The sequence below is a fragment of the Hevea brasiliensis genome, chromosome 18 (assembly GCF_030052815.1).
Source record: "Hevea brasiliensis isolate MT/VB/25A 57/8 chromosome 18, ASM3005281v1, whole genome shotgun sequence".
Taxonomy (NCBI): Eukaryota; Viridiplantae; Streptophyta; class Magnoliopsida; order Malpighiales; family Euphorbiaceae; genus Hevea; species Hevea brasiliensis.
Window position 1 is genome coordinate 38,131,373 of NC_079510.1, and position 23,988 is coordinate 38,155,360.

The 23,988-nt window shown below is 30.2% G+C and overlaps 3 protein-coding genes across 7 annotated transcripts; all 3 read right to left on the bottom strand.

Moving 5' to 3' along the window:
- Positions 1 to 477: 477 nt before the first annotated feature.
- LOC110662876 (TLC domain-containing protein At5g14285) lies at positions 478 to 1,596 on the bottom strand. Its single transcript, XM_021822022.2, has one exon. It carries the CDS (start codon positions 1,424 to 1,426, stop codon positions 683 to 685), a length of 744 nt encoding a protein of 247 aa, XP_021677714.2. The 5' UTR covers positions 1,427 to 1,596; the 3' UTR covers positions 478 to 682.
- A 2,516-nt stretch (positions 1,597 to 4,112) lies between these two features.
- On the bottom strand, positions 4,113 to 10,003 carry LOC110662875 (transcription factor GTE8). Of its 4 annotated transcripts, XM_058140396.1 has the most exons (12): positions 9,680 to 10,002; positions 9,495 to 9,582; positions 7,875 to 9,167; positions 7,733 to 7,781; positions 7,499 to 7,630; positions 5,923 to 5,996; positions 5,707 to 5,779; positions 5,096 to 5,188; positions 4,911 to 5,026; positions 4,767 to 4,830; positions 4,539 to 4,669; positions 4,113 to 4,451 (listed from the first exon to the last, which is right to left on the bottom strand). In XM_058140396.1, the coding sequence occupies exons 3-12, from the start codon at positions 9,099 to 9,101 to the stop codon at positions 4,182 to 4,184; spliced, it is 2,229 nt and encodes a 742-aa protein (XP_057996379.1). In that variant the 5' UTR covers positions 9,102 to 9,167; positions 9,495 to 9,582; positions 9,680 to 10,002; the 3' UTR covers positions 4,113 to 4,181. The 4 variants fall into 4 exon arrangements, with proteins under 4 accessions (XP_057996379.1, XP_057996377.1, XP_057996376.1 ...); XM_058140394.1 differs by lacking the exon at positions 9,495 to 9,582; XM_058140393.1 differs by having other exon boundaries at positions 7,875 to 9,582.
- A 547-nt stretch (positions 10,004 to 10,550) lies between these two features.
- On the bottom strand, positions 10,551 to 22,503 carry LOC110662873 (uncharacterized). 2 transcript variants are annotated; one of them, XM_021822018.2, is made up of 2 exons: positions 21,277 to 22,503; positions 10,551 to 10,936 (listed from the first exon to the last, which is right to left on the bottom strand). In XM_021822018.2, the coding sequence occupies exon 1, from the start codon at positions 22,501 to 22,503 to the stop codon at positions 21,334 to 21,336; it is 1,170 nt and encodes a 389-aa protein (XP_021677710.2). In that variant the 3' UTR covers positions 10,551 to 10,936; positions 21,277 to 21,333. The 2 variants fall into 2 exon arrangements, with proteins under 2 accessions (XP_021677710.2, XP_021677709.2); XM_021822017.2 differs by having other exon boundaries at positions 10,551 to 10,958.
- Between the last annotated feature and the right edge of the window lie 1,485 nt (positions 22,504 to 23,988).

The following is a 23,988-nucleotide window of genomic DNA, read 5'->3' on the forward strand; positions in this document are numbered from 1 at the left end:
TGAGAAAAAAAAAGTAACAGTAGGGAAGTTATTGACAAAACTGAGAGCAGTAACCTGAAATGTGACATCTAGTGCTGGCAAAATTCCCAGCACGTTTTCGAGCGGCAAACAAATGAAAACTTGTTAATCAAATTAAATGTCCCAACGCCAACCAATACATACCACCCCTCACCTACTATTTGGATAATAACAACACTCACTTTGATGCCGTGCAGCTGCCAAATTACAACTTTCTGGTAGTGCAATGTTTCTTGTAACATTATCAGCTACATATTAGAATCATATTTTCTTTTCTCTAGCTGACAGAAAAACCCTAACTAAACTCGTGAGTAAAAGATAATTTAGTTATAAGCTCAATATAACCATAATCAACTAAAAAGGATCAAACATAAACATACATACAAATTTGCATAAATCAAGTCGTTATAGAAGCACCACACATATAAATAAACATTTACTACATACAAAAGGTTCATAGAAGACAAAAAAAATCTCCTTAACATAATTTCATGATAATCCAAAATTACATAAAGAATACAAAAAAGAGGCATTGTTAAAAATGGGAATCAATAATGAGCAGTACACCCACCAAGCTTCCAGTGTTACACAACATTTCTATGGCTTAGAAATTCTCTAACCACAGAACATAACAATAAATAAAAGGCTACGGCTTTTACCCTTATTATCTCAATTTCTTCTCAAACTTGCCCTTCCTTTCTCTATACAATTCAATCCACAAATTGGTAATCCACAAAATACTAACAGAAATTGCCGCTATCACAACGATCATCCACGAAACCCAAACCCATTTGGGTATAACGCTATCTGCAGCCCCACTTATATAAAACACTCCCATTCGATACACAAAATATGGACCCAAAAAACCCCTCACCAAAGAGTAAAACGAATAAAAAGGAGCAGACAGGAAATTGTACACCTTGACGGCGAATTTGGCATCCTTCCTTCGCGCACCGGCGAGCGTCCACACGTTCTGGCAAAAACTCGTCACTTCGGCGAGGACGAGCAAGGAGAGTATGGCGTACGCGCCGTGAGAGACCATATACCGGCAAGTAAGGAAGACGAAAAGGGTGGCCAAATGGTGTCCGATAAAGAGAACATCGCTAGGAAAGAAAATGAGGTAATGAATTAGATCCATCAAGAAATATGCAATGCTATAGTCAAGAACGGCAGCCTGTATTGCGGTGTTGGGCGACGAGAAACCGCGACGTGGGTCAGCGAGGATGGCGTAAGAGGCTAAAAAAACAGCGGGTGTGCCGTGAAAGAGGGAGATTAAGCAACTGGAGGCTTCAGGACGGACATTGGAGCTCCAATTACGAAAGACAAGGAATTGGGCTAAGAAATAAATGACAAGGAAGAAGGAGAAGAATAGGGGGAGATTTGGGAGAGATTGAATTAGGGTTTCCATATGTAAATGGAAACCCTTTGTGGGACTTGAATTAGGAAGAAGGAAGAGGATGATGACAATGGTTGAAGATTTTTCCTTTATAGAGAGAAAGGGATAGTGGGTGGGGTTTGGATTGACTGCTCTGAATTTTGAATTTGCTTCGCACTCGAGGAATTGTAGATAAATTTTGACACTTTGTAATTCAATTTATCTAATCTAGTAGTAGTATTATAATTTTTTAATTTAAAAATATAATTTATTTTTTAATTATTAATTTTTAAATTAGACACTCATTTATATAGTTTCAGCATCAGTTTTTTTTTAATTATATGTAAATTAAATTTTTTATATATATAAAATAATTTTTTATACATAAAAAAAATAATTTTATAATTTCCATGAAGAAGAAATTTAAGGAAGTGTTGTATGAGAATTATTCATATTAATTTTTAATTAAAAATTAATTATTAAAAATAAAAATAATTTTATTATATAAAAATTAAAAATTAAAAAAATTTTATTTTACACTTTAAAATTAAAATATTATAATTATATAAATTTAAAAACAATTATTGACATTTATCTGAAGAATGGCGGAATCGATAAGGATAGCAATTTAAAACGACGGTGTTTTAATTTAATTTAAATGCACCGCTCTGTCATCGCAAGTGTCACTGAGTAGTCAGCGCCGGCTTCCACCACCTTATATTTTATCGGTCATTCAACTGGAAAGACAAGACTAAGAATTGGAGTTAAATAAATATTAATTTTATATTATAAAATTAATAATCTCTTAAAAATGATAATAATATATTTTTATAATTATTATATAATTATTAAAATAAAATTAATTATATTTTAAAATATAATTTAATATAATAATTTTAAATTTTAAATTTAAGTAATAATATTGGATAATAAAAAATATTAAAAATAAAAATTTAATAATAATAAATTATTTATGTTAATAAAAAAATAAATTTTGATGTACAAAATTTTTATAAAGTAATAAATAAAGAAAATTTTACATACTTTATGATATAAAATTATCATATAAAAATAATTGAATATTTTAAATTAATATATTAATAAATTACTAACTTAATGTCATATATATATATATATATATATATAGAAGGAGCTTATGTAGAAAAATTGGCAAGTGCTTTTAAAAATGTCTTAGAAAGGCAATATGCAAATCAATCGATTACCGGTCGATTCATATGGGTTGATTCCGGTCTTAAAAAAAAAAAAAGGAAAATTATAGCATGAATCAGATTAATCATTGATCCAGTTTCCAAGTAAAACCGATTGAATGGGCTGATAAGTGTGGTTTTGAAAATGTATTTCTTTTTCTTTAAAATAAATTATATACATATAAAAAAATAAAATTTTAAGTTATTGCGTAACGTTTAAAATAGTGCAGGGAGGAATGCCTTTTTATAGGATTGATGTTATAAATTTGAATAAAGTTCAATTTGTATCATATTTATTGGAGATATTTAATTTAGTTTATTTTTAATTTAATTTAATTTAATTTATTTTTAATTTTTAATTTAATTTAATATATAAGTTTTGATTTATATTTAAATTAATCTAACTAATTAACACGTATTATTTTTTAATATTAAAATGTTATTTTTATATTGTATAATTAATTAAATAAAAAATTAAAGTATTATTTTTATATTTTCATATTTTTAATTTAAAATTAAAAAATTATAATTAAATAAAACTAAAAATATAAAAACATTATCTTTTTCTCCATATTATTAATTAATATTAAAAAAGTAAAGTATAAAAATAATTAATTATAGTTAATTAAATTAACAATAATTAACTAAATAATTAACTTTAAAAAAATTAAAAAAAAAAGCAACTCAAGCGCTAAAGAGGTGAGTGAGTTACACCTTCCTTAAATTTGAGCTAAATTAGATATAAATTGAAAATTTTAGATTAAATTAAACTAAAAATTAAAAGTGAATTAAATTGAACATCCAACGGGAAATTAAGTTTTATTCTATTTATATTTTCATACATAAATTAAATTTGTGTTTAATTTTAATTTTTTTTAGTAGGGAGATTAAAAACATGAAGACCGAACCTAGATTTTTTAAGTGAGTTATTAATTTATTTTTGTAAGATAAAACAAAACAATATTTATATTTTAATTGTTTTTAATAGAAAAAAAATGTAGTTATGATAGATAGTTACCAATAAAAAAAAAAGCACGATTGATTTTCCATAGTTTCCAGAAAGGGAAAAATGCAGTCTCAAATTTCAAATCCTCTATTTTATTGAGTATCAATACAAGTAGAAATCTAATGTCAAAATAAGCCATTTTTCTCTATGTTTAATGTGAGGTCTTTAATTTTAGGGAAATGTTGGATGAATTTTGAAATTATTTAGTTGGCTATTATATTAACAATATTCAATCATTCTTGTTTCTACATAATTAATGTTTCAGAGAATATTTTAGAAATTCAAATAAAATTACCATATATTGGATAATTTATTATTATTATTATTATTATTATTATTATTATTATTATTATTATTATCATCTTCATTTATCGCATCAAGCATATTTGGTAACATAATGAATTTCCAAGTAGCGTATAAAAATTTGGTCCTTCTCACGTCGTGAGCCGAGCTTGCCTGTTTGCCATCCAAGGGAAGTGAGTTCCAATAGTTGCCAGATTTCAACTGCCCTGGAAACAGATTGTATGCTTTGGAACCATGATTCATTATCATTCATGAATACAAGCAACACAACTCAATCAATCTCTCCCTCTTCTACGTCATTTACAGGATTTAGAACATTTAACGGCTCACCCTCGTCATCCTCATCATCCTGTTTCATGAACAAACCAAGCTGTTCTAAGGGGTTACATCCCCTAAACTTTAAACCCCCTAAGCCATCCTGCGAGTGGTCTGGGCTTGTCTCATCGACAGAGCTTGGTAAATGCTCTGCAGGCGCAGTCCTAAGCATCTCTAAGTCTTCGAGAAACCGAGAGTTTTCATTAATTTCAACAGTTTTTTCCATCTGCAAAATCAAAACTTGTACTCAAAATCCACATCAATGAATTACAGAATAAGGCTCTACTTCCACAACATGAATCTGAAATTTTACCTTCAACAAAGCTTGACGTGCCGCTTCTCTTTCAAGCTCCCTCTTCCTCCTAGCCTCAGCTGCAGCTGCTGCCTCAACTTGCCTTCGAGCATCTTCAGCAGCCTTGGCTTCAGCTTGCAATCTAGCTTTTTCTGGACATATTTAAGTAAACAATTATTTGTACACCGACAATACACCAACATAACACAAAAGAGAAATCAAAATAAAAATTAAAAAGTTGGTCTGAACCTTTCTTTTTCTGCAACTCAAGCTCATCCATCTCCTGCCTCAGTTTCTCAGGGTCCTTATCAACCTAACCATGCCCACAACTTATAACCATCAGCAATAGGTATGCACACAAAGATTTAAAGGCAACCCAAATTTGTAACCAACCTGCAAAAGCGCCTTTTCTCGAGCTTTTAATATTGTATCAGCAAATCGGTTCCTCAGCATTGCAGCCCTGATGAGCTTCTCAGGGGAAACCTGCCTCCCACTTGGTGCACAGTCCCCTAAGATATTTGTGAGATCAGTGAGATGCTCAACCCAAAATTTTAAGGAAAGCAATTTCTTGAGCTTACCATCTTGACAGCAATCTGACTCGAGAGAGCTTGGCTTTGGCTGGGAAGTCTGCTCAAGTTGATCCAACCCACTAACAGATTCTGGACATGACTCTGGATTGACAAATTTCATACTTTTATAAATAAACTAAGCAAAGGCAGGAAAAGAAAAGGGAAGGAGGGTTGGTTGAGAATCTAAATCAGGTACAAAGAGATCAAAAAAAATTTGAGACATGAAAGTTGGTCCTGGATGAGCTTTAAAAGCAAAAAAGCCAACAATTGGCTTTGAACCATCATCAACTTCTATATGGTCTTCACTGGATAAGTAATAAATTGTTTCAAAGAAGAAAGGGTTTATGATTTTCCACCTACTGAATTACGTATTTCCAGTCTCATATGAACTTATTCCAGATTTCCAATTATTTGGGGAACAAAAAGCTAGGACAGATATGGATATATTTCAGATTATATTTTATACAACACGGCTGTTTCATAAGATTAGTGCCAATTTATACAGTGATCTTGCAACATTCAACCACCACACCCCAAAAACCCCACCCCTCAAAAAAAAAACAAACATCCTCCCCCAAAACCAACAAAAAGAAAAAGGAGAGAGAGAGAGAAACACTCACGATATAACTCCAACGGATCACCAGCACTTGCTTTATCATCAAATTGAGCTCCCCAGCCCAGGTTTTCGGGAGCCTAAATAAGAAATGCACAAAAAACCACTTTCAGATATGAAATGCCTCAATGCTATCAGAAGAAGAAAAAGCAAGCTTATCAGCCACAAGCGAGTTACACAATTAGGTTTTCAAAATATTAAGACAATTCAAACTAGAATGTACCTTTGTTGCAGCTACTGGAGTCAAAGCTTTAGCATCATCAAATTCACTTTCAGAAGAACTATCAGAGTCAGAGTCTGAAATGTACGAATAGAAAAAGGGAAAAGGTTACCAGTTCTGTAAGAGAATCTAATGAGTTCACTTCCAATTTAAACAAAGATTTTCTTTGGAAGTTAGAAACTTGCAATAAGATCATAGCATGTGGGAGCCGATACATGTCACAATGAACTATATTGGCTTGGATTCCAGAAAAGCAAGCAAGAAAAAACTTGTCAATCCAACTCTTGAAGGATTTGATATTCTTGTACCATTTCTTCTAAAAAAATATGAAATAATTTATATATATTATCCTAATTTTGTCAGAGGGCAGGAAACTTATCCTCAAAGCCTTTTCATTTTTTTGTTCAATAGATGAAAGAAATTAGTAACTTTTTTATAGATACTATCTACCAGAAACAGGGACAGAGGGAGGTTAGGGTCTTCCCCACGAAACTTATCCTCAAAGCATTTTCATTTTTTTGTTCAATTGATGAAAGAAATTAGTAACTTTTTGATAGATACTATCTACCAGAAACAGGGACAGAGTTAGGGGTATAGTGACAATTTTTTAAAAATAAATATTTTGTACGATAATTTACACTTTAGTACTTAATATTTAATGAAGTACACAATTTAATCTATATATTTTCAAAATCAAACAAATTAGTTTCTCACTCTATAATCCATCAACAAAATAGTTTATACTGTATCATTACAGCAGGTTTTATTCCCTCCCCACAAATGATAGATTCCTAGTTCCACCTTTGTTTCAATTGAAATAATTAAATTTCTGTTATTTTGATGAAATCGACGACTTAATCATTGTATTTTCAAAATCAAATAAGGTAGTTTCTCACTTTTTAAATTATATATATATATATATATATATATATATATATATATATATATGAGAGTATTCCTTGTAACAACATATTAACTTTTGTGAAAAATTTTCCTATCAATTTTTATTTATTTAACAAATAACATATTTTAATTGGGCCCCCCCCCTAAACTATATTTCTAGCTCCGTCACTGACCAGAAATCCCAAGATGGATTAACCAAAATCACACAGAGTATAAAATAAACCCCTAACTGAAAACGATATAAAGTAATTTGAGTAAAAAAATTATCAAGAAGTGGCCAAAAAAAAAAGATAAAGAGAGCCACAAAAACGCCTGAGAAACCTAGTTTCAGTTTTCTTTCTAATAACATATTTCAATTTTAATTTATTGAATTCTACACTAAGTGAAGGATTCAGCATTCAAAGGGATAGCCACACCATACTAAACATAATTAAAGTAGATTAATGAGCAGTAAAATCCATTAGAGAAAGACAAACACAGATAACAATCTAATAAGGCATTGGCAATATTTAACTCATCACAGGTACTTGGGTATATGCTCTCTTACAATTTCCAAACACAAAGAACTTCCATAAACTCGTGATGTGTGTGCGCGTGTGCATTAAAAACACTATTTTGGATAAAAAATATAAAATGGGAACTCCAAACTGACACAAGAGGATAAATGAGATTCTACCACTGGAACTTCCTGAACTGATACATTTACTGCCCTTGTGACCTGCATCCTTTTCTATCTCAAAAGGAGGATAGCTTGAGACCGGACGCTCATTGCCACCAATATCAACCTCCTCATCACCTGGGTCATTACCTAGAAAAAATGAGAAAGCAAAAATAAATAAAAGGTTGCTTTAAATGTGCAAAACATGACTGTCAGATTCTACACATGGAACAAAGTGCAATAAACAATGACCTTTTTGTTGTTGCATGGATGAATTGCTTAGCCCAGACACGTTCAACAGCTGCAGCGAGGAATAAAAAACACAATTCTTGTGATAAAGGCAACCAAAAACAAATGAAAGAAAAATAACTGCTCAACTAAGAGGGTAGGATACCTCTATCTCACAAGGTTCCCCCCTTGATTCGTTCTTTTGTTTCTCTTGCAAATATTCATCTAAAAGCCTCCGCAATGTGAATAAAGTGTCATCACTGAGATCATCAATATCTATCTCAATTTCATCCTCTCCAGCATCCGTTCCCTTAGAACTATGATCTCTCAAAAAATCAATGATATTTACAGGCATTTCTCCCAACAAAGACTCCAATTCTCTTCCTAGATTCTGCTTATCATCATCCGTCATTATCTGCCTAGCAGGCTCTAGCACAATTTCATGTTGATATTCAGTTATTTTTCTCTTTTTAATGGGAGATGTTTCAGAACTTTGCAGTTCTTCACAAGGGCCTGACTTTGCTGGTAAAGCCTGAGCATCAATCTTGGGTAATTTCTTTTCTATAGTTTTCCATCTCACTTCAAAATATTTACTAAGAGTATCAGCCATGATGTGTACATCATGCCCCTTTGGATTGTACTCCCTTGCATTATTGAAAGTAAGCCTCACATCAGCAAGAAATTCCAATGGGCTTGAGTACACCCCTGAGGCTATCTTCCTCTTTATGGTTGCCAAATCCATTGGATGCTTAATTATAGTAAAATAATCTGGAATGTTCAACTTCACTACATCAACTGGCTCATTAAACACCCATCCATACTGATGGGTCATCAATCTATTCAACAGCATCTCACACTGTTTCATCACCATCACATTTGTAGTGCTTGGTGCTAGAGCCTGCTTTGCAGACTTGAACCTCCCAGAACTACTCCTATTCCATTCACGCCCCTTACCTATAGGATTTGCCTTCTTCCCTGGCCCAGAGGTCATCACAGATGACTTGCTAAAATTTGCAGCTCGAGGCCCATTTGCGCCATTGCTGCAACTGAGAATGTCACTGGAAGAAGACACTGTAACGGCATTCACTTTCTGCAACTCCACTTTCTTCTGGAGTATCCCTAACTGTTCAAGTTCGAATCTCAACCTATGTATTACAACCTTTCTTTCAGATGGCGACATGCGTGATAGGGAAAGGACTTGTTTAGGAACACCAAAAGTATCCTCTTTATTTGAATTTAAATTAATGCATTTCCTTGTAGGGGCACTTGAATCCTCAGAAGCAGTAACCTCTATATCAATCCGTCCTGAGCTACCAGAACCCTCCAATTCACCTGCTGTCTCAAAGGCATTTCCATAAAACCTTCCATGGAATTTATCATTCTTCACCATCATCTTTTATTCCAGTAATTCTTTAGTTCTTCTATTCACTGGGACAAAACAATTCGCTTACTACCAACTCTGCATATACAAACCATGGGAATAACGTTACCCCCACATACTTCCACATAGCCTTATCTAGCTGCTGTGTGGCTTGAACAAGACATGATAAGGCTCCATTGAGTTTGGACAAAAACATTTCACCATTCAATTCCCTTTTAACTAGATTACTTCAGTATGACAAATTCCTAATTTCACAAAGAAGGAGGGAAAACCAAGTTCTAAAAAACATATCCTCAAAATTAAAACAAGAAAATTCATCAAAATTCCAAGTTTACAACACTTAAAAATGAAATCACTTGAATAATTGAAACCCAGAATAAATAAATAAATAAATAAATAACTCACCTTCAAAGTTGATAAATAGTTCAAATAAATTAAGATTTATAGCCTCTAAGTTCCGAAATGCAAATTTTACACCTCCAAAGTAAACTCCCTACAACAGCAACATAATTGAACCAAAAACCCTAACCGTCAACACAAAACCACCCCATAAACTAACGAAACACAACCCCAAAAGCAAAGTGATTTACCAGTCACTTATCCCTTGCTGTCTCAATGAATAGCGAAACCTTTCACCGGAAATAACTCCAACTGAAGCCGACGACAATTCACTAAACAAGATGTATGGAACCCCCACCACCACCACAACCACAAACACAGCCCAAAAACTCTAGACCGTAATGTTGGCCCCAAATCTAAGCTCCAAATCAACTTAAACAGAATCAGACGGCTGTCTTGTTCACACTAGATCGCGAGCAGAGCAGCCTAAGTCGAAGAGAAGACCCCTTCAAAACACCCCCGGAAAAGAAAACCTTGAGAGAGAAGCGTGCGCGTGTTAGCTTTATAATCCTTGGCTACGGTGTGAAAACTGAACTAAAAAGGGGCCAGTGCTCTGTAGATCAACTGTTGGAGAAATATAAACCGTTAGATTTCTTTGTAAAACTAATCGTACGGGTTTGAAGTGCTTTGGATATCAGCCGTGGGACGTGACAGCTACCTAAGTAATAATTGGGTACAATCAATCTGTGTATAGGGGAAGTCAACGATGGACTGAAGTGGAATGTATGACGAAAAGAGTAATTTGATTGGAGGAAAATAAAAAAAAAAAACTGTGGGTGATAGCGTAAGCTGAGTTATCCTTAGAAACCACCAGAGGAAATCAAAATATTAGTCAGCTACGCATTGCGGCAAAGTGAGCAGCCGACGCACCGCCGAACAATGAATTTTTAATTGCAATTTCTTTTTGTTAGGTTGAAAAAAATTATTTTATTTTCGGTGGGTTAACAAAATAAGATTTATATATGAATTTTTTTTTAAATTTTTTTTATTTAAATTATTTATTCTTTACAACAATAATTTCTCTATTATTTTAATACATTTCCCTGTGAATGAATCTGAATATGCTCAAAAATAAAAATTTTATTGGAAGGTCCTGCCGGCTGCTGCACATAAAAATTACAAAGCATATGATCATGTACAGAGATAGAACACAGGCAATGTTTATAATAATATAGCATACCAATTTTCCACAAAATGTGCAATGTATTTTTGTCTCCAAGCAGGAGTGTCCAACCCTTGTCTTGAATCCCTTATTTTTGGATTTCAAATTTCCCTCTTGGGAATTTGCACAACTTCCAATTAGACCTCCAACATAATGGTCTCAAATATCATGGTGTTATTCCCTATTAGCTTCATCTTCTTGCCATGAGAAGCATCTTTATCCAATACATGTACTCTAGAAGACTTCAAATTTCAACCCTTTCTCCTTGAATTTGAGCAAAAGTCTCCTATGGATAATATTCAGAAAACCTTAATACAAAGAAACAAAACAGGCAGCACATTAATTATTCTAAATTATTGACAGCCTAGAAGCATACAAACAAGATATAGAACAGAAGATTCAATCCATTACTCACAAGTTTATTCACTAATATCCAAACAACTTTATTTTATTAACAGGGATATATGATATGTTCATTTCTTTTTCTATTGATAAGCTATCATTAGCAATCATACGACTATTATAAATATTTATGAAAATAATATGTTTAATACGATGTATATATATAAAAAAATAAAATTAAACGGCATAGTATTGTCTGATGGCCATGGCACTCTTGTGATGATATGAGAGTTCAGGTTTTGAATTTCTATACGGTAACAAAAAGATTAAAATTAAATAAATAGTTGAAAATTTGAGATATATCAGCAAGGCCTCCTAGCTCCTACATGAAACCATCCCCACACATGTATTCTAAAGAGCACACACACATCTGTGAATATTAGTAATCACTATTACCTTTCAACTTAATTCAAATAACTTACCATATTTCATATTGCCAATTGCATTTTTCTCCACATTTTACATCCCACTCCTTTTGCACATGCGTGTGTTGCATATCAACAAGTGATATTTTAAGTTGAAGCCATTGGATATATGGCAAAAGCATTGAGAAATGGCAATAGAATTTTTATCCAAATATTTTTTATCATTTATACTTCATAAAGTGAATTTGGTGTCTAATAGAGTTAAATGGCGACAAAAGATCCATATAGTTGATGCCAACCAGTTTGAAATTAATACTTAATTATTATTGTTATTATATACTTCATAATAGGGAGAGAGTTGTCTCAATTTAAGTTTCAAATCTCTTGCATTTGCAGACACTTGACTATTTTACTATTTGATATGAAAAAACATACGATGGGGTAGACAAATTATATTTTAAAGAGTTTAGAACTCGAGCAATCGCTCTTATCACTTCAATAATGAGAAGGTTGAATTCTCATTATTGAACAAATAAAAATGTGTCAATGTATAGGTATTCACACTAAGAGGTGAAGTTGTGTTGCTTGGTCTAAAACAAAGTTAGACTAGATTGCTTGTAGTTCAATCGTTTAAGGAACCAAACGACAAACGTCTGTACTTCTATTAAAAGAGAGTATATAGGTTAGAATTAACTAAGACAGTGTTTGGTTTAATCTATGAAAATCAATTTATAAGCTAATTTAAACTTATAAGCATTTAAAATTTTGAACAATTACATATTTAATTGAAATGTTTATAAGCACATTTATATTAAAATGATAAAAAAATGATATTAAATGAGATTTATAATAAAATTTTAGAAATTAAACAATGATAATATAACAAAATACTTTGTCAAATTAACTTATAAGTACAAAACTTATAAGTATGAAAATGAAAAGTTGATCCCAAATTTTTTTTTTTTTTTAAGTTATAAGCTCAATTTATAAGTTTAAAATTTGTTATAAACAAACACGTCAACTTATTTCTAGAGCTTATAAGTTGACACACGTTAAAACAAACACCCTCTAAGGCTCCGTTTGTTTCACGGAAAATATTTTTCTAAAAAATAATTTTCGTATTTTTTTAACGTTTAGGACACTCAAGAAAAATTGATCAACAGAAAATATTTTCTCAATCAAAGGAAAAATTAAGTCATTTTTAAGAAAAATGACTTTCATTTTTCAAAAGAGAAAGTCATTTTCCATTTTCTGAATTTTGATAATCTTATTAAAATGTGAACACACTTATACATATATAAAATAAACACATATCATTAATTTAATATTGCAACTAAATAACAAAAAATATTATCATAAAAATATTTTTTAAGAAAAATATTTTCTATACACATTATTTTTCGTGAAACAAACGAAACTTAAAATTCCACTTGAAATCTTGCCAATAATTTTATTCATATAATTAATGAGTTTCAACTCAATAGTATTGGACTTGTTTTCAGGACAATGGATTGTTGAATTTGAGCTCCCATCAAAGTCGAATAATTTTTTTCATCACCTACATAGTTTATAAGAAACAATTCATATTTCCACTAAATATTGTGATATTGTGTGAAACTCACCCAAAATATTTAGACATGTACATAGGTTTGGGGATCTACTAGCCCATCTGATTCGCCAAAAAAATGGCAAATATGAATGGGAAATTTTGTACTTAGGCCCAACTTGACTAAGGTTTGTTGGACTTGACAAATGAATTATATTCAATTGGGCCACATTCGAACAATAAAATTAATAACCCTACCTTCTATATCATACCTAGAAAGAGATCTAAAAGCTAGAGAAATATATGGACACAGCCCAAACCTAGCCTGGCCTAATTGTTGATCAAGATTCAAGCGCAAATACCATAATTTGAAGTTGTTATCTCTAATTTATTTATTTTAGGCCTCTTTATATTCATATAAATATATGCCATCTATAAAACATGAAAAATGGAATTTACATATTCATAACCGAAAGAGTACATGTTTCAGATATATTATATAATTAGTCGAACTCTCGCATTATGCATTATTAAATGTAATTAATAAATTATTGAATAAATATTTTAATGAAAAATAATTTTTAAAATTTAAAGAATACTTTATTTGATATAATTATAATATAAAAATCGTAAAAATCAAATATTTTTTAAAAAATAGAATGCTAATAAAAAAAATCTATTGAAATAATCTTAACAGCATGAAAAAAAAGTTGTGAGAACATGACACAGACAATTAATCACCTCAGCACAAAAACCTTTTTGAAGAAGGAAATTTAAAGATTCTATAAATAGTCGAGGATGTCCCAAAAGGATAAGTTTTATTTTTCTCCATATTATTTAATATAAAAAAAATGAATTCAATCATTATACCAAATTATTAAATTCATTAGAATAATTGTGACTCTCCTAACTATTAGTTTATGATTGTGCATGTTAGGGTATGATTCAAAAAATTTTATAGGATTAAAAAAAAATCTAATTTGAGTGAGAAAAATGTTTTTCAATCAGTCATGTGATAAAGAATTATTTCCTACATTGAAAATGACTCATATTTTAGTGTTATTCATACTCAACTCAACTCAATTAAACATTTATCCAAAAAATTTGGGGTTGACTATATGGATTCTTTTTCTCCACTCTAAACGATTTTGGGTTAAATTCTCAGACATGTGTAATGCTTCTAAGTCAATTTAGATAAACCCTTTCTTTTCTTTTTATTCTCTAATCTAATGTGATTTACTTGTCCAACTGGAGCCTCCGTATATCTGCGCTTCACATGACCAAACCACCTCAATCTCCCTTCTCTCAACTTATCCTCAATTGGCACCACTCCTACCTTTTCTCTAATACTCTCATTATGGACTTTATCTAGTCTAGTATGATCATTCATTCACCTTAACATTCTTATATCCACAAATCTTATCTTAGACACATATGACTCCTTCAGTGCCCAATACTCACTACCATATAACATGGTCGGTCGTATGACTGTACTGTAAAATTTTCTTTTCAACTTATTGAGAATATTACAATCACATAAAACTCATGTTTCATGTCTCCACTTCAACCATTCGACTTTAATCCTATGACTAACATCCTTCTCACATCTCCCATCAATTTGAAGGATTAAGCCGAGATATTTAAAGTGATTACTTTGGGATAGTACCACTCCATCCAAACTAACTCCTTCCCTATCACCAGTTCGGCCTTCACTGAACTTGCAATGTATGTATTATGTCTTCGTTCTACTTAACTTAAAGCCCTTTGATTCCAGAGTACTTATCCAAAGCTCTAACTTTCTATTGACTCCTTCTCGCGTATCATCTATCAGAACTATATCATCCACAAACATTATGCACTAAGGGATACTCTCTTGCATATATTTCGTCAATTCATCTAAAACTAATGTAAAAAGGTAAGGGCTTACAGCTAAACCTTGGTGTAATCCAACTGAGATAGGAAAATCTCTTTTGACCCCTCACTGTGCGCACAATAGTAGTTGTTCCTTCATATATATCTTTATATCATTTGAATCCATATCATGAGGTGTGATGAAATTTTTACGCTAGTTGTTACCTACGTAACTCTCTTCCTTTATCCGGGCTTGGAACTGACTAAGTACAATATTCTTATATTAGTGTTATTCATATTTGAATAAAAATTCCTATTGAGATTATAATTGAGAGGACCAAAATAATAAATAAGAATATTGTGAAAGAGATTATTTAACTTTAATCCATAGTTGAAAAAACGACATACCATTTAAGAGGAAGAAACTCTTGTTTACTGCCCCACATGGAGAGAAAGGGACATTACCCATTATGTGAAGTTATAGGAACAAATTGTTTAATTATGTCCAAAAGAGAATAAGAAGATCAAACTATTTTATTTAATATAGTATAGTGTGTGATATAGTACCACCCAAAATATTAAGCGATGTCTAGAAGTGAATGAAAGGGACAAACTAATATATTTATTATGAACAATTAGTAGTGTGTTGAATTTTTGGTCCAATTGGCTTGATGATTTTGAGAGACAGCTTTGAGTTTTATGATGTGTTTGCAATATTTATTAATGGTGGAAGATAACATATATGTAGATATAGTGCTATATTGGAGGGAGAACTAGATTGAAATAGCTCAAGTCTAGATTTAGATCGAATCAAGATCAAAACCATTCAAACTCTAATCACAACCTTATTGAATCAAATCAAATTAATTTTGATTGATTCACTTTAATTTCGAATAAAAATTGAAGTTTTCACTTTAAAAAAAAAAATTTGACCATTAAATTTGATCAAATCGAAATCGGATGAATTGATCTGAAATCGAAACCGATATTCAAAACCCTCAACATAATCTCAAATCCCAACCCTTAAAACTCAAACCACTAATCCATTTTTAATTTAGACTTAAATCGAATCATAACTATGCCTAAAATGAATTATGTAAAATATTATATTATTTTTGTTTGCTTTTGTTATTTTCACTTAAAACACTTTTATAACGGCAACAGGATAATTTTAAGTGCCATAATGCAGCTAAATGAAGAGAAGTGTAATGAGTTCTCTCTCTTTGAAGAGTTTTTGATGTAGAATGAATGTTGTTTATCTTAAAAAGCCTATAAGCTCTGCATAATTTTACAATTTTGTGTAAAAATCTCCAATAGCTCTACGTAGCTATTCCTTCTATTTTATAATACTTCAATTTTTAATAAAATAAAAATATGAACCACAAAATATTAATTCTGATGAACTAAAAATCCAATTAAATCATGCATCAATACGAATTTTCATGTGCGATCATAACTTGGCTAATACTAGACAAATTCTTAGAGCTCAAAACCACCATGAACAAAGAAAGGGAGACTCTCTACATGCATGACATAACCGAAAGCTAAGAGAGAGAAAAAGATCAAAGGCTCAAGTTGGCGCTTTTCCAATCAATATTACAAGAGAGGTAATCTCCATCTGTGTCTTTTTCCCTTTCAGCTAGGTACATGGGCATGGGCAAATTAAATGCAACTACTTTTTATAAATCAATTCGAGATATTATGTTTTTCTTAAATTAAATTTACCATATTGTAGCATTAAATAAGACTTTTTTTTTCTCCCGCTCTTACACGGCGTATTAAAAAAAATTTCACCAAACACTCTTATAAAAGCAATTGTCTCACAAAATTAGGAAGATGAAATTTACTATTTTTGAGTGAATGTTTATGTATACCCAATAAACCTAATAATTTATCTATTTCCACAATCTAATTTATGAATGCCACATAATAAATAATTTATAAAAAGGTTAGAACACTCTCAAATAAATTTTTATAAATAAAAAAAAAATATTTACATCAAACTTTCATCTTCCCTGTTATTTTTCTTTAAAATAAATTATAAAAAATATATATTTTTTATTTAATAATTAAAATGAATTGTAATTAAAAAACTTAATGATATATAAATAGATTTTTTTTTATAAATTTAGGAATTGAAGAAGGGAAACAGAAGAAAAGACACGAGTAGTGCATGAAGAATGCATCAACGTCATCCATAAACGGAAATATATTATATAGTGTTATAGAAAGTTTTCAAATGAAAATTGAAAGTTTGATTGACACATTGTTAATTGCTTTCCTTGTCATCAACCATCATGAAGGTCGTCACAATATCTACGAAGATTCAAAATATCTACTAAGATTTTCTCCTATTCAAATGTTGTTTAATAACAAAACAAATAATTTCTTATGGAGTTGCCAATCAGAGTTGCCAATAAGGGATAAGGTGAAGAGGTCTTAAAGGGGTTTTAAGTTCAAATTTCTTCAATTACCCATTCCAAAATAATTTATCTTTACGATAAAAAAAATTAATCTCTTATAAAACACATATAACGTGGTTTGAAAAATAACATATGCTAATGTTTTATTTATAGATAATTAGAATTATAATAAATACTAATAAAAAATTAGAACAAAAGCATGCATTTTCCATTCAAAAGGGGCATTACCTTATGAAGTGTTTGATTTACCTGTTGGGTCAGCTGATAGTTGATGGACACTCAAACAGGTAAATTATATTGTTTGTCAACTTAAAAAAATAGAACTGATAGCTAATGGACAACTGATATGATACCATCAGCTGCAGTTTGTATCAGCTCTATTTTTAGAGCTGTTTCTCATCAGCTGATAGCTAATTTAATTTAATTTTTTATTTTGATCATATTATCCTTTTTTATTTAACTTGAAAATTAATATTATTAATGCTTTTATTTTTTATTTGTAATTTTAACATTTTAATTAACGTATTTTAACTTTGTTAAAATATTTTTTATTAATAACATAAAATATAAAATATTTATTTATATCTAAAAACTTAAAATTAATTATAAAATTTTCTATTAACAATAATAATTATTTTATTTTTTATCTATATTTTTAAAATTATTTAATTATCTTAAAAAATAATTATTTTCTTATTTCAAGAATAAAATAAATGATATGATATAATAGATTAATAATTATATATTTATTTAAATAATATAATATATTAATTTAATAATTATATATTTAATTTAATAATAAAATAAATAATATAATGTAATAAATTTATAATTTTATATTTATTTAAAAATTAAATAAATTATATGATATATATCTTTATTAATCTTTTCACATATCAATAGCAACAATTAAATATAATTTTACCAAACACTTAATATAAAATAGTTATCATCAGCTATCAGTTATCGACTAACAGCTATCATTTGTATTCAACAGTTAAACCAAACAAGCTCTATGTATATATATTAGTGAGCATTATTTAATAATTTTTTTTTTTACAAGAGAGAACCAAATTATTTAGAGAATCATATGATGTCACTATGGTTATTGTTTTTTTTTTTTTTTTTTTTTTAAACACAACATGGTTACTGCTATGAACTATTTGTTATTTTTTTTTCCATTTTTTTTCTTGAGGTATACAATAAAAGTAACCTTTCTCCATCTCGTAAATCCTTAATCCTCACAAGAAAATTTCAACTTAGAAGCCATGAATTTAAACACTAAAAATGTCGTTCAAGAAACAAGCATGACTTCATGTGAAGAGGAAGAAGAAGAAAATCACAATAGATTTTGTTAAAGGAAGATATTTTAAGGAGTATTTCTCTTATGTACCATATACCTGAACATGAATAGTACTCTAAAGTAAGATCAACGTAGTTTGATAAATTTGTAGGTGAATTTTTTAGGTTCAAAAAAGTTTACCGATGGATACGAATGTTATTGAATCAGATTAACTTAATCATATTTATTTCTTTATTTTTCATCAATTAATTAAATTATTAGGAAGATTCCAGACAGCTAGGTAAAAGTTGAAGCCTTAATAGGCATTGTTTATAAGAATAAGGATTATACCATATGCATATCCAAGAAAAACAAGCCAGTGTTTTAGACTACTGAGAGCCCTATGGGCTTTAAATGGTATGTAGTAGTCTACCTGAAACTGGCCTGGCTATATATATGTTTTTATTTTCTTTATTTTACTTGGCTCCATTGTTTTAAAAAAGAAAATTAGTAGAATTTTTTTTTACTCTTTTTAATATTAAAATAAACCAACAGAAAATATTTTTCTAATAAAAAAATTATTTTTAAAAAAATAACTTTTTTTTTCAAAAAAAAAACTATTTTCTTAACTTTAAAAATCTTATAAAACCACTTAAACATACATAACATAAACACAAATTATTTTTTAATATTATAACTAAACAATAAAAAATATTTTTATAGATAAAATTTTTTATGAAAAATATTTTCATATATAAATTATTTTTTATAAAATAAATGGAGTCTAAATTTAAAATATTTAAAAGAAAATTATTCTTTAGTAACTGCATTTTAATAAAATTAATTATTTAATATTTGTATTTTAAAAAATATACTATTTAGTCCTTTTATTATTTTTTTTGTTAAACTATTTATTTTCTCTATCAATTTTTCTATTAGTCAATGTCAATCAAACTACTATTTAGTCTATTTATTTTAGTAAAACTGATTAGTTAATCCCTATATTTTTTTTAAAAAAATTATTTATTAGCTACAATTTAGTTTTTATACTATTTTATCGCATAATTATTTTTTATACTTAAACCAATATAATCCTCTCACTCTTATTTCTCTCCTACCCCTCCATTTTTTTCTCCCTCCCCATGTTTTTTTTCCTCTGCACCACGTCCTCTCCCTCGTTGTCTCTATTTTTTTCATCTTTTAATAAAAAATGGTACAAACTATATGTTATTTTTTAGTAGAGAAAACACAAAAACGATATCTAAGAAATTAAATAAAAATACTTAAATAATTTAAAAAAAATAAATAAATTTAGAGTTTAGCCTGAACATAGCAAAGTTTTTAATCTTATTGAAGAATATATTTTTCTAAATATTGTGTTTTTCAAAATACAGGGACCAATATTTAATTTTACTAAAATATAGAGACTAAATAATAGTAACTTTTGAAATACATGAATCCACTAATTATTTTTCTTAAAATAGGAAAAATAAATAGTAATTTAACTGATATTGACTAAAAAAAAATTTGACGAAAGAGCTAAATAATTTAATTGAAGTAAAATATAAAAATTAAATAATATTTTTTTAAAATATAAAATTAAATAATTAATTTTGTTAAAATATAAAAAATAAATAATAAATGAAAGTCTATTTTAAATTATAATATTTCATAGAAGATAAGCGTTTCCACCACATGTATATAGTATGGGTCTTACACTATGTTTGGGAAGGGGGGAAGGAAAATAAAAGAGGGAAGGAAAATAAAGAAGAGAAAATAAGAAAGGAAAATAAAAATAATGTAAAAGTTATTTTCCTTTCTTTGTTTGGATATTAGGGAAGAAAATAATGAGGGAAAATAATTTTTTAAATAGTAAAATATCCATTTTGCCCTTTTTATTTGAAATTAAAATAAATAATTATAGAGATAAAAAGATAATTTTATAATTTTTCCACCCACTTTCTCTCCAAAATGGAGAGAAAATGAATAGTAAATATATTGGTTATTTTTCACCTTTATTTTCCACTCTTTTCAATTTTCCCTCATTCCCAAACAAAGAGAAGAGAGAAAACATGTTTATTTTCCTTCATAATTTTCCTTTCTCCCTTATTTTCCTCCAATCCAAACATAGCCTTAGTTTTTTTCTTTTGATTAGATGAGGTTTTTAGTTTGTGTTAGTTGGATAACTTACAGTTTTTCAGTTGATAAATGTATGAATAACTTTCAGTTATGTCACAATAGTTTGTCCGCCAGTTCCCTTTGTCGATTAGGTCCTTTCAATTCCAACATTACATATCAACTAGGCAGCTCCAACAAGCTATTATTGAGAGGTTAAAATTTAGATTTTATAAAAATTTCATTTTTAAATAATATTTAACTTTTTAAATTTAAAATTAAAATTAATTTAATATTAAATTTTTAATCTTCAAAACAATATTAACCTATATCCTATCGTATCTTTGCTAGGCACATCCTACCCACTACAGCTGATCTTTAATCCCACCACACATTTTCTGCACATCCTACCCACTATAGCTGATCTTTAATCCCACCACACATTTTCTGCACATCCTACCCACTATAGCTGATCTTTAATCCCACCACACATTTTCTGCCCTCTGTTAGATTCCTGGAAAACTATAACCATCCCTATTAATACAATTTCCTGGCCCATTTCCGATTCTTGGTTTGCGTGTCTAAAATTTCTTTCAAGGTAAAAATAGTAAAAATATCCTCATTAATTGCATATTGTGTTACCTGATAGCTTTAGCTTTAATTTGTTGGTGTTTAATGTGGATGCTTCTTGTGAATCTTTCACCGGCCCAAACCCAAAGCAGCTTGAACGTCCAGTCTCCATGCAAAGCCTCCGCAGTCCATTCGCCACAGATCACATGGCACCATCTGCGACGACCAATTCTCCTCCTTCCACGAGTACTGCAATCTTACCCAGCACGTAAATGCAGAAGAGTACATGTATGGAACCAACTTTTCTTTCTTCACCAACCACACCATTATTTCCACGGACAGCCCCTCCTGTTCTTCCTCCATCGCTGACACCATCCTCTTATAAGCCCCATTCACCCATCGCACTGTGTTTGAACCGTCCGATATAAACCCTGGACGCGTGTCCTCTTCCAGATTCTTCACTCTCTCAATGTCCGTACACCCTAACCCTCGACCTTCCATACAAGTGTTTGTGTCTGTCACGCTCTCCACTGTCACCCACGATTCCACTACCTCTTTCTTTTTAGTTTCAGGAACCATCGCCACCGTCGGATCTGCTCCGTCGATAACCGGCTGCTTCAACTTGAGCAGCATGGATGCCGCTTGATTATTGTTCTCTGGATCATGAAATAACTTTTTTGTGAGATCGACATTGCACCAAGATCTTCCTCTTTCTGGCGAGGTCTTTGATTGATCGCTTCTCTCCGGCAACAATTGCAGAGTAACGACCTTGTCAAAACCTACACGGTCTCTTTCGTTTTCTTTATTTCCTTCCTCTGATGATGAAACTTTTTGGTTTCTTTTGGTCAATCTGTTGTCCTTACGAGCCCTAACGTACTTTCTTCTGGTTCTTCCCTTGGAAAGCAATAGGTTCTTGTTGTTCAAACCAGAGATATCAGAATCTGGAGCACTTCTGGCCGGTTTAGGTGCAATCGGCCTGAATCTGAGCATTATTTGGTTGATTATAGTCTTAGTCTTATCTTGCGTACCTCCAGCGCATCGTATCATGCGCAACCTATCCCCACCATCCATTTCTCTTTGCCGTTTCTCGATGGCCTCTGCTTTTAACAATCTTTTCTGAAGGAGTGGTGAGCTCAGGCGATAATGCAAGCTGAGCAGAACAGAGAGAGAAGAGCGTAAAAGCAACACGTGTCTAGGGCAAGTATGAAACAGATGAGAGATGTGATTGGCCAGAAAAATTTTGGAAGAGGTGTGGGTCCGTATGAAGAGTAGCGTAATCCAGTCGGAGAAATTAAGCATTACGCATTGAGGATGGTCCTACCGGAGCAACCAATGGGTGAAGGGAATGTGTGCAGCGCTGCCGAAAGAAAGGACACGTAGCCCTGTCCATGATTGTCGTGTCACTGTTCACTCAAGTGGAAATTTGCTGAAAAGGCATTTGGTTAGTTTCGAGAAAAGGCACACGTGGTTTGATTCTATTTGCTCCTCGCATCAAAATTCGGTTTCACACGGTTGGTTTTCCAATACCTACACTCGCTCTACAGACCGTGAGGATCACCTTCATAGCATGACAACATTGCGCCTCTCGCAGTGTTTTTTTTTTTAATTATTATTTAATTTCCAAATTTTATCAAAATTAGTTATTTAATTTTATTTTAAAAAATACACTATTATATCTCCCTGTTTATAATTTATTAAATTATTTAAATTTTTTGTTAATAAAAAATTTTAATATCAGTTAAATTATTATTTAATTTACTTATTTTAATAAAATTTATTAATTAAATTTTATATTTTAAAAATATAATAATTAATTTTAATAATTTTATTTCATTAGCTTTTTAATTCTTTTTATTGTTTTTTAAATATTTTTATACTCAAACAACCCTAATTCTCTCTTCTAGATATTACTTCTTATATTTATTCCTTTAAAACTCACACTTTTTTCCTCCTCGTTTTATATTTTTGTTTATCTTTTAATAGAATATTTTACAAACTGTTTATACAAAAAAAAATTAATCAATTACTTCAAATATTCGAGTAATCAATGCAATCATTTAAAAAAATTATTTCTCAACAAAAAAATAAAAAATTAATACTAAAAAAATTAAATAAAAATATTTAAATAAATTTTTTTTAAAAAAATAAAGCTTAAATTTTTGTCTCAATACAGTAAAATTTTCGTTTTCATTTAAAAATATTTTTTCAAAATATGATTTTTTAAATGTATAAATTAATTAATTAATTTTATTTTTATTATTTTAAATTTAATAATTATTTTTAATATTTGTAATTAAGATATTCTCAGAGTAGTTACGCAGAGTTGAAAGTTTTGAAGGTGGAAGATAGTTGTTTTTTATTTATTTATTTTCTCTCAAAGGAAGGTGGTAGCGTGTTCTTTTTTTTTTTTCTTAAGTGGTAGATAGTTTAATGGGGGCAAAAGGTGCAATTACGTTTACCGGATTGGCTGTAGGGCTGGTGCCACTCACTGCACCACAGCCTTTGTAGTAAATCCACGTTTTAAAATCCGACAATGTTTTTTAAATTTTTTAGAACTTTTCCTTCCATGTAATTGGTCCATGTCTCCCTGGCCGGCCGCAAGCCGAGTAATCGTACAGCTTCCCCCATTCCATTTATTTCATTATTATTTATTTTTATGTTTCTAATGATAATAATAATTTATATATTACATTGCCATCAAGTACCATGACAACATATCATTGCACGACTACTCCTTTGAAGAAACGTGGCGTACGCCCAACTCACCATCTAACTCTATTGTAA

Excerpts from the sequence above, each read along its gene's own strand:
- LOC110662873 (XM_021822018.2), bottom strand. The coding sequence starts at position 22,503 with ATGCTTAATTTCTCCGACTGGATTACGCTACTCTTCATACGGACCCAC.
- LOC110662876 (XM_021822022.2), bottom strand. The coding sequence starts at position 1,426 with ATGGAAACCCTAATTCAATCTCTCCCAAATCTCCCCCTATTCTTCTCC.
- LOC110662875 (XM_058140394.1), bottom strand. The coding sequence starts at position 9,101 with ATGATGGTGAAGAATGATAAATTCCATGGAAGGTTTTATGGAAATGCC. Across the intron at positions 7,631-7,732 it reads ATCCATGCAACAACAAAAAG|GTAATGACCCAGGTGATGAG; the intron begins GTCATTGTTTAT and ends CATTTTTTCTAG. Across the intron at positions 4,670-4,766 it reads TGAGTTGCAGAAAAAGAAAG|AAAAAGCTAGATTGCAAGCT; the intron begins GTTCAGACCAAC and ends AAATATGTCCAG.